The sequence below is a fragment of the Macrobrachium rosenbergii genome, chromosome 14 (assembly GCF_040412425.1).
Source record: "Macrobrachium rosenbergii isolate ZJJX-2024 chromosome 14, ASM4041242v1, whole genome shotgun sequence".
Classification (NCBI taxonomy): Eukaryota; Metazoa; Arthropoda; class Malacostraca; order Decapoda; family Palaemonidae; genus Macrobrachium; species Macrobrachium rosenbergii.
In genome coordinates, this window is record NC_089754.1 from 27,378,820 (window position 1) to 27,396,041 (window position 17,222).

Here is a 17,222-nt window from a genome sequence, read left to right on the forward strand (position 1 = left end):
AAATAACCCATGTGCTTTGTATCTGTACGCAGCAGAATAAGGAAATCGGTCAACTTTCATTCACTTACTTGTAAGCAATTGGGGGCAATCTTTCTGTGTCAAGAACCATCTTAAAAAGCAAGCACAAGAACAGTGGAGATGTGTTGTGCTGAAGAGAAAAGTGTGCTATGATGTCATTCTCATTGCTCATTGACTTCCATTTCTATACTCTTTCTTCCACAGCTTTCTGTTTGAAAAGAAATCAATATTGAAAAACAACTTACTTAGAGATGTAATACTGAACTACTAGTAAATAACAATGTTATCATATAATGTAAGCAGGACACCATTTTCTAGCCTCGTAAGAGCCAAACTCTAGCATAAATCCAGAGAGAATAAATCTCTACTCTGAGAAAAAGCAATTGGCTTTCAGGTTTACCACAGTACAGTACTCTTAACCCATGTCTTCAAACAGAATACATTACCTGAATAAAAACTTTTATGAAAACATTTATATACACATGCAGTATAAAAAACAAGAAAAATATACATTAGAGTGAAAATAATGGAAAGCTCCTTTTCTGAACTACAGACACCACCTGTTATGTCTTATGTCTTGTCTAACACCCAAATTCATATTGGATATCATGTACTAAGGAATTCCCTTGGTGACATCTATGTATTCTGAATTAAAGACATTCTCTTTCCATAATGTAAAGAATCCCTTGGTAGCCTTACTGGAATTTCGATACAAAAAGGACAGCCATTTCCTTCATAGATCTAATGTTTCCTTCTGTTTCAATAATGTATTATAACTTTGAGTGATGGATGCATTAAACAGAATTAGAACTGTGTATACATGGTCTTCCTTGTATAAAATGGCCCTACCTAAGTAATTAGGTCACAGGCATGCCTATGATACCTGTAGAAAATTCCTAGCATAGCCAGTTAATAATGTGTGGATTGAGTGACAGCTCAGGAAGCCCTGACTTTAGAACATAACCTTCAGAGGGTTTCTTCAATACAGAATAGAGGAATTACTCATTAAATCTGTTTCTACAGATTCCTATAAAAGAAAAGTATACATACTTCAAAGAAAATCAACAGCTATTCAGAGAACCAATATTTTCTGAAGAATGATACTAGAAAAATTTTTATGTGATTAACTGGCCCCTCACAATAATAGTAATTACGTAGTAAAGTACAGTACTTCAGAATTATAAAACTCACAATTATCACATCAAATGAATAGCCTCTGCACTATTTTCCTCCAATACCATTTTTTTGTTTTACTACCAATAGGGGTTATATATGATATGATTTACACCACTGGCAACCCTTGGACTATAAATGGGTCACAACAGGGTCATATCATCTCTATTAGTGTGCCAATTTTGACAGAATCTCAGTACAGACACCATCCTACTTGCAAACATTCAACTTACATACATTCAGGTACAAACAAATGGGATCGCAAATTAAAATTGTGTTCAGAGCACTCCCCTTTACCACCCATAAAGTATGTACAGTGTATCATGTTTTAGGATGAAAAACCATACATTACTGTTGTAACCAACTTACAAACAATTCAACAAACAAACAGCCGTCCGGAATGTAACTGGTTTGTAAGTATGGTGGTGTCTGTATTCATAAGAAACATCCATGGAATGAAAATGGAGCAATATATTTGTAACCCTACACAAAATACATATATTTATCACTGTTTTCACACAGTTCTTTGTACTATGATATGGTTAACTCATTGGATTTACAAGTCTTTCTGGTATCTAATAACTGTCTGCCTTGGTATTAAGTCAAATGTTTTTCCATAAATATACAATGCTAACTTCTTTTTGGGAATTATGTACCAAAAAACCATAACAGTCTGCATGAGTTGCTTTTGACTCTGGAATGGGCAACAAACAAGAAATATTCAACCACTTGTGTGGACAAGTGGAAGCAGAGGGTATTCAAGTCACATTTTACACCACACACCTTGCTAATTACTATTTTTCATAGAGCATTTCTGTAAGCTAATATGGAAGTGTAAGTTTTTATTATTGAAAAAGTTCCCTGTATTTGCCAATTTATCTTCAAGTACAAAACATTACTTACTATACCAGCAATACATAATCATCATCATTTATTATTTCTACTCACTCACTCACTTACAGCTAACTTACTTAACAAAAATAGTCCTGCATATCACAACTAAAATACTTGGAAGTACTGACAAAAAAAAACCCAATTTTCATATGTAAAATGAAATCTGATAATTTATAAGAATTCAGAGGTCCTTAAAGTCCTAAGTTATACTGATCTGCAAATATTGATATGCATTACTATTGATAATATTAAACAAATATCACCTTACAGACCTTTAATGTATGCATATTCTCTCTGGGAGTAGCACATTGTTGGTAAAAATCTGCAATAACTTGAGGAAAGCACTGCAGCGTATGATTCGCCCATGTATGAGGAGTATGTGTCATGACTGTCTTCAAGAAATCAACACACCATCTTGCAGATTCACCTGTACTATCACAGCCTGTTTAAAACATGAAAATTTTGTATAAGACACTGCTAATTTTAAGTCTTCGGTATAATTTTTTCTTAACTACCAGAGTCTAATTATTCATGGCAAAGAAAAAAATTAAAGGAAGTATGTGAATACAAGATGGAAGAAGAAAACAGAGACTGATCACAACTTGTTACTTTACTGCACTTTAAGCCATAAGATGAAAGAAATAAATATTTACCTATTTAGTTCCAGGAGGATTTTACCTTAGATATGTAAGCGATGACATAATTGTACAGTATTTGAGATAAAAGGAAAGATGTTTATGTAATGAGACGGAAGTTATTATATTTGACCAGTTTCATATTTATTATAGCAACAACTTGGACGTGAATTTGAGTATCTGACTCATTTACAATGATTCTGTTACACATTGATTTCAAAACATAATACGTCCCATGATACAAGGTCCAATGACATAAAAACAAGCAGAAGTTCTCAGAATGTACACAATCAAAAATAAACAAAAATTTCAGCTAAGGACTAGAAAAGATAAACAGATGAGAGTAAAATATTCTAATGGAAAATGAGTCTACTTTTTGTATGGCATGCATTAGTCCAACCAATATCAATACCTGAAAGGATGCACAGCAAAAATAACAGGAGTACCAGACAATGTGTTTACAGAATATTTCCTTCCTGTCATGACATATAACAGAACTCTAACATATGACTGAACATGAAAAAAAATAAATAAAAAAAGTACACATGCAACTTTCAAAATTCATAGCAAGGAAACTTTTGTTACATAACTTTGTAAGCTTAGCACACTAAACTGTAATAATAAAACAGGCATTTTACAGAACAACAACAGATTTTTAAAAATGTAATTACCAGTAACATGTATGGCTCTTGCCATTGTTAAAACAAGAACTCTATTCAGTTCCTCAGAGTCGGTGCTAATAAGATTGGGTTTGGATTCTGGTGAAAAGAAACGAGTCAGACTTGGCATAACTTCCGAGTTCCCCAGCCCAGTAATCAAACGCAAAGCAACACTCTCCAAGCTGTAAAGAAAATTGCAATTTAGAATACAAGCACACTTACACAATGGTTCCCTAGCCACCCCCTTAAATTTCATTGGTAAAAATACCAAATGCAGATTTATGCCTGTTATCACATAGCTTAAGAAATAGAGATCTCTGAAATGACATACACAGTATATTTTTATTTTTATCAGCCACAAGGACCTCTGTAACTTCTTGACTCCTTTTCATTTTTTGGGTAAGCTTATCACTGCAAGCCTTGAATGAGAGTGGGTAATAAATGAAGTGGCTGTCTGTTCTGTCATGGAATTCAAACCAACCAACATATTATAAAAAGGCACCTCTAAGAAACCATATGACGGATACCAGTTTAGTTTAAACACAGCTGTCAAATTCAGATACACCTTACCACAGCTGGGATAAACCATCCTCCTCACGGTCTCAATTATTCAAGCAAAAATTGTTCTTTGTGCTGAAATATATGTGCTCCAGCATGTAAAAAAAAAAAAAAAAATCAGGGGTCCAGCCTCAATTATAGGTATCTACAACACAACCTGAGTCCTTACCGATCTACAGAATAAAGCCCAAAGGGTCAATCCAAGTTGCTTTTTATATGACAACCATATTATTTTCACTGTCTTTCAGATATATCATTTCATATGACTATGATTTTAATACTGTTCAATAATCTTAACATTTTCTTCTTTTCCAAATATTTACAACTTTCATGTGATAGGCTATTACTTAGACATGTGAAGTCGGGCTTCAGACATAACATATGCAAGATATAAATTTATTCACACTCCCCATTCTTTTACAGCAGTTCTGTATAGGAGTATATGCATTTCCCTAGATATCCTATTGTAAGTTCTTAGGCTTATAACCCTAAAATGCAATATGTATGAAAAAACATATAAATTATATGTTTTTATCATACGAGGCCAGGCTATAGACATACAATATGCCAGATATAAATGTATTCACACTCCCCATTTATGCCAGTTCTGTATATGCATTTCCCTGGATATCCTATTGTATGTTCTTAGGTTTATAATCCCTAAATGCAATATGAATGAAAAAACATATAAATTATATGTTTTTAACACTTCCTTACATAACCAAAGAAGAAAGAAAAAAAGGTTAAAAGTGTAGTCATTTTCACTCATAACTTAGCTACTAGTGTGTGTGCATGTGCAACTCTGTATGAGGCATGGTTTCTGCACAAAACTGTGCACTAAGTTCTCCCATAGAGTTCCACAGAAAATCTATGCAGAACAGTTATAATACTGACAGAAAAGCATAAGGGAAGCATGTACAGGCAGTCCCCGGTTATCGGCGGGGTTCCGTTTCCGACAGCGTGACGATAACCGAAAATTTCCAACAACCGAAAATCGGCGATAATAGCGCCGATCCTCGGTTATCAGCGCCGATAACCGGGAATTGGTGTCGAAAATCCGGTTATCGTCGTCGCTAGACAAGCACCGTAAAACTGGATCACCGATAACCGAGGCCACCGATAACAGGGGACTGCCTGTAATAAAAATCCATGAAACTTTAAAACTCTCATTCTTGGACAGCCTCCTCTCCATGGTAATTAAAACTGTCTTCATACGAACATTTTTTATAAGTTTTGAAAACAAAAAAGAGAATGACAAATGCAAGCCAAGATTAAGAATGGATTGGTATAACAACACAACAGTGACAAATACCGGTAATGTAACATCTCAAGGTCTTGTAGTCATGTTATGATCAACATATGACTTTTCAAGGAAAAAAATTTATTTCTTTTGAGCTTATGCTAATGCTTCACAAATTCCCCATTTTAATGGCTACATCCTATAAACTTGGTTACATAGTATTAACCTGAATTATTTTAGCACAATGATTTTCAATAACCAATGTGATGAAAAAAAGAACGATATTTTTGTACTATATCCAGTTTGTAAAAAATTCACGAAATTTATCTACAGTGTCTCCGTATTTCATAAACCTTATAATTATATTTACCACCTCCGTGTATATGTGAAGTACTAAGCTAAGAACACAAAGATGGGATCTTCCTTCATAATCATTATCTTTGGCTCAATGTGTAGCTGACATGCCTTATTTTTATTTTCATCCAACATTTTGATTAAGAGTAAAAGGGGATTTTTAACTGAGAGATGTGGGCATTTGGACTGCAAGCTGCAAGGAATGATTGGAATGAGGGAGGTATTGACTGAATACCACTGGGCAAATTAGGGAAATGGTAAGCAAATAAGTGTAATGGTTACATATGCTTGCATGCTATATATATACTTATTAACAAACATAAAATGCAGTAGTTACAGAGTTAAAAAGTCTACCACTGCAAACAGACTTTAACCCTCTTCTTACCATAAATGCAACTGTGTAATTTGCGTCATAGTATTTAGTGGTACAGCTGCCATGTGGTGAATAGTTGACAGGAACTGGACACGATACTGAGGTGGTGAGTGATGAATTCGATGAATGAACATCTCTAGTAAGGCATGAAGAATGCTCCACACATGGCTTTTGAACACTAGTGATAACAAATTCGCTGGAAGAAAAAACAAAGTTTTAAAACAGTCTGTTCACTGGGTACAAACCTATCATTTTTTATAATGTTGCTTAACCTGATCAAAGATATGAGTCAAAGTACAAGTAAGTAATCAGTTTTTTTAAAAACAGATGAGGTACTCTGTAAGGGAAACTCCCTCTTACCATTTTGCACACTTGCTTTCATTTACCTTATAAATGGTCCACAGAAGTGTGCTAATCAGAGAGTTTAGGAGATACTCTGGGTTTCAAACACCTAATAATTAACAAATTGTTGAGAGATGAATATTTCGTTTTCATGAATTTCAGCCCCCTTAAACAAGAAAAGAAATACAAGACATCACCAAAGAGGCAGATCTAATATCTAAACTCAAAGCCAAGTGATGTGTGGGCATGGTAGCTGATTTTACAGTAGAATGTGATAATTTTCATAAGCCATAAATGAAGGTATCAATGGAGTAGACAAAAATATTAAGTACACAATTACAAAAATTTATTGAAGATAATTTTACTTACTAATAAAGGTCTTAATTCCAATACTTTCAATTTCAGTGTACACCAGCAGTCGGGCATAAGTTTCAATCAGTGCTGGAGCCAGTGCTACACTTGACTTGTGCTGCGCTTGTTTACTTATATGCTGTAAAAAAGTTGTACCAAAATAATCTAACCGTAAGTGAAACTCCAGATTATCAGATTACTTATATAAGTATACATATGACAAAAGCTTGGAATTTTCAGTGTAAATCATCCTCATATCACTAAAACAAATATAAATTAAAAACAAAAATTCAAACACTCTACCTGAACAATATTATGAATGAGGCTCATTTTGACATGGACAGTAAGTGAATCTAAAAGCGTCATACTAAGCGGAGTTGTGCTAGCATGAGCTACACAGTTAATCCCAGGCATTGGAACAGTAGATTTTTGGTTGCCTTGAATACTTTCCGAAAGTGTTAAAATGGGACGCTGAAAATATTCCTGAAAGCGGAACAATCACAATAATCAATATTTTAGAATCATTCCTATAAGAAACAGCTCAAAACCAATGAACAAAATGTGAAATATCTATTACAGTAAATACCAATTAACAAAATATCAATTAATATTTATCTATTACACATTTAAATCATTAAGAGCAAAGGGTTTGAAAGTATACTGTGTTTGTGGAGTAAGCATTCAACAGCAGAGCAATACGGTAGTCTGGAGTTGCATTGGGAGTTAGAAGTGAGAGCTGAGGGTTGTGAGCCAGCCCTTGAAGAAATCTGCAATTGACAAAAGTTTTTATTTTTAGTAAAAAATACTGAATGAGTAAAACTGACATCTTTCCAAATTTTAAAACTTCATGAAAACCTGATAAGACTTAACACTCACTCATTATGATTTCTAAACACTGTAGGCAGAGAACGTGGTGTTTTAGTATTGTCAGTCTGAGCCTTCTTCAAAATATGCATAAGAATACACATGGCAGACATCTGCATAGCACATTTTGGATCGGTATAATCAGGTACGGGCAGAGGTTCTGAATCAGGATACAAGACCTCTGAAAAAAAAGTGACCTCAATAAATTGAAACTAGAGTAGTTGTAGTTCTAGGCTGAAATTTCAGTTAAAAACTCTCATTATATATTTTTATGATTTTCATAAAATACTTAGAATACAGAATTTTCACCTCAAACATGAAAACTACATAAAATACTGTAGAAAAATAAAAATTACAAAAAGACTAACCAATGAGCCTTAACACAGGGAGAAAGTCAGAAAACTGGTTTTTCTGTATGCTTCCTGAGAGAAACTGCAGTAAGACCCACATCAGGTGATCTCGTCCCTGCTGCTGATTACCTTTCCCTTTCAACTGTAAAAAAAATTGCAATTTAAAAGAATATGCAAATCTCATGGAAAAAACTTATGGTTTTTCGTATGCTCATTGGGAATCAGGCCAGTGGCTAAGAAATGCTTTTAAGGTCTATTTGTTAGCTATGCACACAAATTGTGTGCCAGCTGACTGAAGGAATCCTTCGTTAACTTGCTAGAATTACAAAATATTAATATTCAGCAAGGGAACAGGCACTTCATCTCAGACTATGGTTTCTGTACCTGATTATTGTAGCTGCCTTAAAAATATTAAATATGTAAAAATATGCTGAGTTCAAAACCTAGTTTCTTAAATGTCAAACAATAAACTAAATACAAGAGGAAATGAGCTTCAAAACTGTTCTTTCCAAGAACTGTTGATCTCCTGAAGCAAAGAATTGTAACTGACAAGTAGATCTATTTCAGGTGCCCCAATAAACCCCTATCCCTAGCTCACAGGGACAATAAGGTCGTGTGCAGTGATAATCTATCACTGACTACAGTAGAAACTGTGCTAGGGACAGTAAGTCATAAAAATACAGCCCTTGTACATGTGTAAACCTACACCTAACACCTAACTTGTTTAAAAGAACAGCACTTCCCTCACGCAAGATATAGTAGCGAATAAAAACCCATTCTCAGGGTATCCTTTAATCTAGATTAAAGGATGCCATAAAGACAGTTTTTTATTTGTACTATTACCAATTGAAGAAGGTACTACCAGATCCACTACAGATATTGGTCCCAATAAAAAGTCCATTAATGGGTTACGTTCCTACATAAAAAAATTATTAAAACTGGCACCTCCAGACCCTGTCATAAAACTGTTGAGTTTCATGTTACATTTAAAGATGTGGACAGAGCTCTGTTTTTCAGTACAAGAACTTAAACCTATGTAGTTGCAACATTCTATGATAACTTGTTTCACAGTAGAGATGGCTTTCTAGAAATCTGTTTTCTGGAAAGGCAAGAAGAGAGAAATAGTGTATATGCATATTTTCCCAGATTTCCTGGTTCTCCAGAGTTAATGGCAAACAATTCTAGCACCTACTTTGTATCATCAATAAAGCCTGCACTGCCCCTCTAGTCTTTTCAATCAAACTTTTAGTCATCAATGAAGAATAACAGGCACATTAGTGTGAGAGGAGGGGTTAGGAGGAAACTGTACGAAACTCTCCCTAGATTTAGTGAGTCAACTGAAGCTCTGGGATTATTCAGAGCAAAACAATGACTGCTGAAACTAAATCAAGATGGAAAAAATCTTTTACAAATAAAAGAGGATTATTGGTTAACTGTTTAGGATTATAATCTATATGACATTGGTTGTATAAAGAAGCACAGATATAACAAAATTTTTAAGAAATTCCTTATATTAAATCATTTAATATCAATGTTATATTAAGTCTTATATTTGTCTATCTATACTCAGAAGGATTAACTTTAAATGTCTCTGATTGTATCAAACACTATCATTTCAATTTTGTATGCAAATTTTACTCTGAATAAGCATGGCTTTCTATGTGCATGACAATCAATCCATTTGCTATTTGAGCCATTGTAATTTTAACATATGTAAAATGATTGAGCTCCCTTTCTTGTGGCACACTGCTGTTACTATTACTCAACAATAATGGCATACAGATAAGTAAAATCATCATATTGCACACTAAGACCTTAATTAATTTGAGTTTTTCTTACTATCATTTAAGTGTTCCAAAGAGCTGAAGAAACAGATTATAAAAGGAATTCTCCACAAGTTCTACTTTCACAAGGCAAAATGATCCTGAATTACCTTTCAAGAAAAAATGAACTTTCCAAGCACAAAAAAAAAGATCATGTCACACCTATTCAGAAATTGTGCTCTTGCAAAATGACATTTTTATAACAAAATAAAGTTTTATATATACTTACCAAGTAACTACATAGCTATTGTGTTTCATTTATCAGCAGCTTAAATTTGAAAATTCGTGGTAGCGTTCCAATATTTTGGTGTAGGTAACTAGCCCCACCCACTTTCGGGGAAGGATAGGTACAACACTACTAACGAGCCCAATTCGTTTATGACCTACGCCCATGAGAGGGGAGCTAGGGAGGGCTATGATCAAGTAGTTACTTGGTAAGTATACATAAAACTTTATTTTATTATAAAAATGTCATTTTTATATAAGTAACTTAGCATGTAGCTGCATAGCTGAATCCCACATTGACAGGAGGTGGGATGCATGGGCATGTACTACTTCAAAAAACACTCATGAATGGAGATGAATTTGAAAATAGTGAGTAGTTAACATTGAGAATTTAGTTGTAACCTACCTGGTGAGAGAGCTCCAGCAAGAAAATACTGCCTCTGATGCGACTCATCTTGACCATAGTGGTGTGGCAGTGAAGCCAGAGGCGCCTCTGAATTAGTGGGGCTTTGCAGCCGAGGAGTACTCCGATGGCTGCCATAGCATACAAAACACAAAAGCCATTGCCCTGGGTGCAGTACCAACTAAAACCATAAAACACAAGTTACACATGCACTATAAAACAGATCAGATACCATAACCCATTCATAACACGACACAACAAATGATGGGTGCTCCAGGTACTCAGTACCCTCTGCCTTCCCGAAACTTGACAACTTAATTCAAGGCGAGTAGATAGAGGAGTGTAAGGGTACCCCCTACCTTCTTCCCCCAATACCATGCCAGCCATGGATAATGGGCCAAGGGTAATGCAGTTCTCGTAAATAGTTTCAATGTCACGTAGATAAAAATTTGCAAACACTGATTTGCACCTCCAGAAAGTGGATTGTAAAACAGAAGATAAAGAGAAATTCCTCTTGAAGGAAATCGAAATCGCTACTGCCCTAATTTCATGGGCTTTAACCTTGCAAATTGGCAAGTCTTCTTTTTGAATCTTAATGTGCGACTCAGAAATCGTGTCTCTCAAGAACACCAATGTGTTCTTGGACAAAGGACGTGTTGGATCCTTAACTGAACACCAGAGGTTAGGGGACGCGCCTCTGATATTCTTAGTTCTTTCTCAATAATACTTAAGTGCTCTTACTGGACAGAGAGCTCTCTCTTGGTCCGTAGGACCTAGAATGTCCATCAAGCCTCTGATTGTGAATGAACAGGGCCAGGGAAAGAACGGCGTTTCATTCTTTGCTAGGAACCCCAAAGTAAAGCAACAGACTGCATCTCCCTGTGAGAATCCTACCTTCTTGCTCTGGGCCCGTAACTCACTAATTCTCTTGGCAGTAGCTAGAGCGACTAGAAATAGTGTTTTTCTTGTAAGATCCCTGAGGGATATGGATCGAAGAGGTTCAAATGGCGGACCTGAGAGCCACTTTAAAACAACATCTAGATTCCAGGATATGGAATCTGACTTCTCTTGCTTCACAGTATCTAGCGACTTGATAAGGTCACTGATGTATTTATCAGTATATAGATCCAGATCTCTATGTCTGAAAACAGAGTTGAGCATCGCTCTGTAGCCTTTGATCGTGGATGTAGCCAATCCTCATAAAGACCTTAAAAAAGCAAGAAGTCTGCTATTTGCACTACAGAGGTAGAAGATGACATGGTGTCTTCTGCACCAGCTGCAGAATATTGTCCATTTATTATGGTAGATGTTGGAGGAAGACTGACGTCTACATCTGGCAATTGCTTCAGCAGCTGATCTCGAAAAGCCTTTCGCTCTGGCAAGTTTCCTGATAGTCTGAAGCCTATTAGAGCGAGAGTGGATAGACCTAGATGGAACTGGTGAAAGTGCAGTTGCTTGGGTACATTTCGTCGCTGTGGAAGCAATCTTGGGAAGTCTACTAGGAGATTGAGGAGATCTGGAAGCCACTCTTTCTGTGGCCAGGAGGGAGCTACCAGGGTTATCGACACGTTGTCGTGGAAGAGGAATTTGTTGATTACGTCTCTCACCATAATGAATGGTGGGAAGGCGTATATATCCAGGTTCGACCAGTCCTGGAGCATCGCATCCATTGCCCACATGAGAGTGTCCTGGGCCGGGTAGCAATACAAAGGGAGTCGGTGATTCCTCGACGTTGCAAATAAATCTATCGACGGCTTTCCCCACCGTTTCCACAGGTTGGTGCATACCTGCGGATTCAGTGTCCATTCCATGGGTAGGACCTGTTCACAACGACTTAATTCGTCCGCTATGACACTGAGTTTGCCCAGTATAAAGCGGGTAACAATCTTGGTTTTATCTCCCTGTGCCCAGATAAGGAGATCTTTAGTCGCTTGATACAGTAAGAATGAGTGTGTCCCTCCCTGACTCTTCATGTAAGCCAGAGTTGACATATTGTCCAAGTGGACCATGACTGTGGATTTGTAAGTCGCTGTGGAGAAATGTTGAAAAGCTAAGTGTATTGCCTTCAGTTTCTTCACGTTGATATGAAGTTCTCTCTCAGGTAGTGACCATGTCCCTGACACTTCGTTGTTTTCTAGGAGAGCCCACCAACCCAGATCTGATGCGTCTGAGTATAATGTGAGGTTGGGGTTCAGAGGGTGTAGAGATTTCCCTTCTGCAAACCCTCCTGTTGCAAGCCACCATCGAAGGTCCTCTTTGATCTAGGGGGTTGATTGGGAAAACAAATGAGTCCAGGAGAAACTTCCTCTGACAACTGGCTTCCAAAAAGAATTGTAGTACTCTTGTGTGAAGTCTCCCAGGGGAACAAACTTTTCTATGAATGAGAGAGTTCCCAGTAAACTCATCCATTCGTTGGCCGAGCATGATGGGAGAGAGAGGAATCTCTGAACTGTCCGAGTGCAGGCTTTTATTCTCTTGTCGGACGGAAAAGCCCGAAAATCCCGAGAGTTGATCTTCATTCCCAAATAAAGAACTGATTGACTCTGGACTAATTGGGACTTGTCTAGGTTTATCAGTAGGCCCAATTCTTGGGCTAATGCAAGAGTCTTCTTTAGGTCCTCCGTGCAACTTGATTCCAAGGGGGAGTGTAGGAGCCAATCATCTAAACAGAGGCAGATGCTGATTCCCATGAGATGTAGCCATTTTGCCATTGGGGCGAGGACTCGTGTGAAAACTTGAGGGGCTGTCGAAAGTCCAAAGCACAGCTCTCGAAATTGGACGACCTTGTCCTGGAACATAAACCATAGATATTTCCTGGCCTCCGGGTGATCTGGAACATGGAAATATGCATCCTGCATATCTGTGGTTGCCATCCAATCCCCTTGACGGATGGAAGACAGAACTGAGTGGGTTGTTTCCATTTTGAATTTCGTAGTCTGAATATAGAAATTCAGGGCACTGACGTCCAGGACGGGTCTCCAACCTCCTGACGATTTTGGGACAACGAATAGGCGGTTGTAGAACCCCGGCGTGTTGACATCTCCGACTATTTCTATGGCTCTCTTGGCAAGGAGAGATGAAACTTCCTGTGATAGGGCCAAATACCTCTCTGAGTCTAAAGAGTAGGCCACCAAGTTGATAGGAGAGGAGACTAAGGGAGGTTTCTCCCTGAATAGGATGGAGTATCCTACTTTGATCACCTTTAAAACCCAAGGTTCTACATCTATGTCCTTCCACTTACTCCAAAAATGTTGAAGCCTGGCCCCCACTGGTACATGGAGGACAGTATCCTCACTTGCAAGAGGAAGATTTGCTTGCTGACTTCTTGACTGGCCAAACAGACCTAGAATACGCTCGGGAACGGGGCTGGAATCTACCTCTACCTCCTCGAAATGTTTGCTGTAGAGGGGAAACCATTCTAGGCGCAAACGATGCCGAAGATGCGGAACGTTCAGACTCCTTAGGACGTTTGGTGGACTGGGCCAGCAAGTCTTGTGTGGATTTCTTTTGCAGCTCCGCTGCGAAATGTTCTATTGTAGCACTGGGAAAAGTACCTGTTGATTTAAAGGAGCAAAAAGGAGTGTGGATCTCTGATGGGGAGTGACCCCTCTGGAAGTGAACAACACTGCTCTTGCTTCTTAAGTACTCCCACCGTGAACAAGGCTGCCAGCTCCTGGGATCCATCCCCGATCACTTTATCTGCACCTGAGAGCACTCCAAGCCAGTCTGTAGCGAAGTTAGCTTGGAGAGAGGCGCAATCTTCTATTTTCTTCGCTAAGGCGCCGACAGTCCAGTCAATAAAACTTAAGATCTCAAAGACCTTAAAGATGTCCTTAGTCAAATGCTCGAGTTCAGAAGTTGTAAACAAGAGGAGAAGGCAGATCTCCGTGACAAGTCAATTAAACTGGAGAAATCCCCTTGGAAGGCGGCAGTAACTCCCAACGATGGCACTTCCCCAGTCACATAGGATAAGTATCTCCTCTTGGATAAGCGAGGAGGAGGAGTGCAGAATACTGCTTTCCACATTTTCCTCTTTTCTGTCAACCAAAATCAATGCTTGACAAAGCTATCTTTGACAACTTTGATAGCACCATCTTAGGCAGCCTAGAGGCTTCCCTAGGCTGCCTCATCATAAAAGAAGAACTTGGCGAAAAGGGAATCGCTGGAGAAAAGAAGTCTGGGAAGCAAAACAAGAAGTATTTCAAAAGGGAAGCATAGGCTGAAGCAGGCTGATCCTGTTCTATGTCCTCGTCTGCAGACGAAATGGGTGAGAGAGTCAAATCCTCAGGCTCATGAGTCACTGACGGTTTACGTAAAAGGTCCATAATACTGTTTACACATTGTTTAATCAGTTCCAAAGCCGGATCCTGAACCGGATGAACAGTAGAATGCAGTGCCAAATGCCTGGTTGCCCACTAGGAACAGGCATGATCGTGCACTGACAACCGCTTGCGAACTACTTGTTGAACTGGTTCAATGGGTGCCCTGGATCCTCTAGATCCCACTGTGTGTTTGGATCCCTTGGATTCCACTGAACACTTGGATCCCATAGATCCCACTTGTAGAATGGATCCCTCGGATCCCACTGGACGAATGGATCCCTCGGATCCCACTGGATGACTGGATCCCTCGGATCCCGATGGATGCCTGGATCCCTCAGATCCCATTGAATATTTGGAGCCTTCCAATCCTGCTAGGTACTTGGATCCACCAGATCCCACTAAACTGGATCCCCTTTGATGCTCGGATCCCTTGGATCCAAAAGTGCGATCTTTGTGTTTCTTAAGAGATCCACTTGGGCGACAGAAACTGACGCCCTGACACAGACACTATGGGCGACACATTAGATGGATCATCCCAAAAACTACACGAAGATTTGGGACTTGGATCCCGATCTCTGTTCTGCTTGCATGCAATTGGAAATTCGGACTCAGCTGCGGATATCGGCCTTTTCAATGGCCTGGATGCACTTTTGAAGCGTCAGCTGCTCTTCTGACTCGCTTTTCACTTGGATTTGTCAGATCCCGAATCCGCATCACTCGATGAAAGTGCATGAACTCCAATATGGACGCCTTTCCAGTGGCTGTCTGCCGAGTCCTGGTAATCACGAACAACAGGCTCGGTTGAGAGGGCAACTACCCGTGGGCAAAGCCCACCGACCTCCCTGGGCCTTACGGTTTGCCTCCTCCCAGGTTTAGGGGAGTTTGACAGGGACCTTCATCTAGGAGCATCGGTGGGACAAGTAGCCACCTCCTCCACTGACACAACACTTGCACCGACGTCACTGGCACTAATCTTATCCATAAGGCCCCTCACTGAAGCCCCTATTTGAGCTGCAGTGTTCACTAAGAAACCAATTTTCTGGGCCATTCTGGCTTCCAGACTGGCGATGGCATTGGGTTTGGAAGGTTGGAAGTTGGATAATGGAGTCACAGGTAAGGTTGGAGGACTGATGATTGGGGAAAATGCACATATAGGAGTTGGAAGGGCATGCAAAACAGAACCCTGGCTAACTGAATTCTTAGCTTTGGTCTTAGCTGCCGCTCTCATACGTCTGTTACTCTCAAGTTTATTTAAGTAACTAATTAGTTAAAGTCTTCCATTTCCCCCGATCCCATTCTTTGCATTCGTTACAAGCCAAGACTGAGGAGCAAGTTTGTCCTCTACATTGACAACAAATGGTATGAGAGTCATAATTGATAGAAGTTAGTCTGGTATTACAGCCTTTGCTGCAAAACCTACTACTAGCAGAACTAGAGTCAGACATATCCTTAAAAACAAAAGTCCAAGCTAAATAAGCTAATGTAATTAGTGCAATCGCTATCAAGACACGGAATACTTCACCAAATAACGATGAAAATCATCCAGCGAATTATACTAAGTCAAAAGAAAGATGAAGTTAACAACCATGTTAAGCTGTCAACCAGCAGAAACGAATTGGGCTCGTTAGCAGTGTTGTGCCTATCCTTCCCAGAAAGTGGGCAGGGTGAATTACCTACACCAAAATATTGGAATGCTACTGCGAATTTTCAAATTTAAGCTGCCGATAAATGAAACATAATAGCTATGTAGTTACTTGGTAAGTACTTATATAAAAATACAAAGTTCTCTAAAAATTTTAACAGTGATCTGGTTAAACTAATAGCTGCAGTATCAATAAAAAAATAACAATGGAGAAGAGCATTGACAACCAAGCATAACTGCAAAGTACATTCCTGAAAATTTTCTTTAGGACAACATGACTTGAAATAACAGCTAACTTTAAAAAATCCTTCATGATGAAAATTAAATACAAATGACTGATTAAACTAAAGACTAAAGTGTTAGCAATTGCAGTACAAACCTTATCGTGTAAGCCCATTACAAGGCAAGGAAATGAAATGAGCTGGAACAGCACAAAGTAAATAAGAAGTGAAGAAAGGTGAGCACAAGTGCATGGGTAGTGATCAACAGTAGTAACTGGGGAGCCACTATTGGGGGAACCACTTGCAGGATTATTACTTGATGCAAGATCAACACGACTGCAGTCCTCCAGAGCAGCTATCATAAGTTCAATGAGCTGTTCTTCCAGTGCTATACAACGTTGTTTCTGCTGCAAGAGGAAAAAAAATCACTATAATTCCTTCCCCCAGTATCTGATAACACCAATAAATAGTGAAACGAAATCAATATCAAGGATTCATCAGTTTATATACAGTACAGTAAAGTCCCATTTAGCAGGTTTCCACCTATTCATAAAGCTCAAGTAACCAAGTCCTTAATAAAAAAAAATTCTCTAAGACTTTACAATTTAAACCTAGCACTTCAACTAGTTTCTGTTTTTCCACACTCTGCACCACCTGTCTATCTTTGCGTGTGCATGCAAGGAAGAGATCATATAGAAAGAAACAAATTAATCACTGACACAAGAGAGCACAAGCACTGTAGTACGAAACATTTTTTCCAGCTATCTAAGAAATT

At 38.5% G+C, this 17,222-nt stretch overlaps 2 protein-coding genes across 2 annotated transcripts in view; both read right to left on the bottom strand.

The window, feature by feature from the left end:
* Window positions 1–203, bottom strand: part of LOC136845832 (mediator of RNA polymerase II transcription subunit 23-like) — a 35,325-nt gene extending 35,122 nt beyond the window's left edge. Inside the window, exon 1 of the mRNA XM_067116226.1 lies at window positions 69–203. The gene's annotated coding sequence lies outside the window, so the exon portion shown is untranslated. The remainder of the gene's footprint in view (window positions 1–68) is intronic.
* Window positions 1–17,222, bottom strand: part of LOC136845833 (mediator of RNA polymerase II transcription subunit 23-like) — a 127,093-nt gene that overhangs the window by 88,262 nt on the left and 21,609 nt on the right. Inside the window, 9 exon segments of the mRNA XM_067116227.1 lie at window positions 2,358–2,527; window positions 3,392–3,561; window positions 5,917–6,100; window positions 6,616–6,736; window positions 6,901–7,080; window positions 7,259–7,364; window positions 7,474–7,642; window positions 7,830–7,953; window positions 16,606–16,854. Coding sequence (XP_066972328.1) covers window positions 2,358–2,527; window positions 3,392–3,561; window positions 5,917–6,100; window positions 6,616–6,736; window positions 6,901–7,080; window positions 7,259–7,364; window positions 7,474–7,642; window positions 7,830–7,953; window positions 16,606–16,854 — 1,473 coding nt within the window.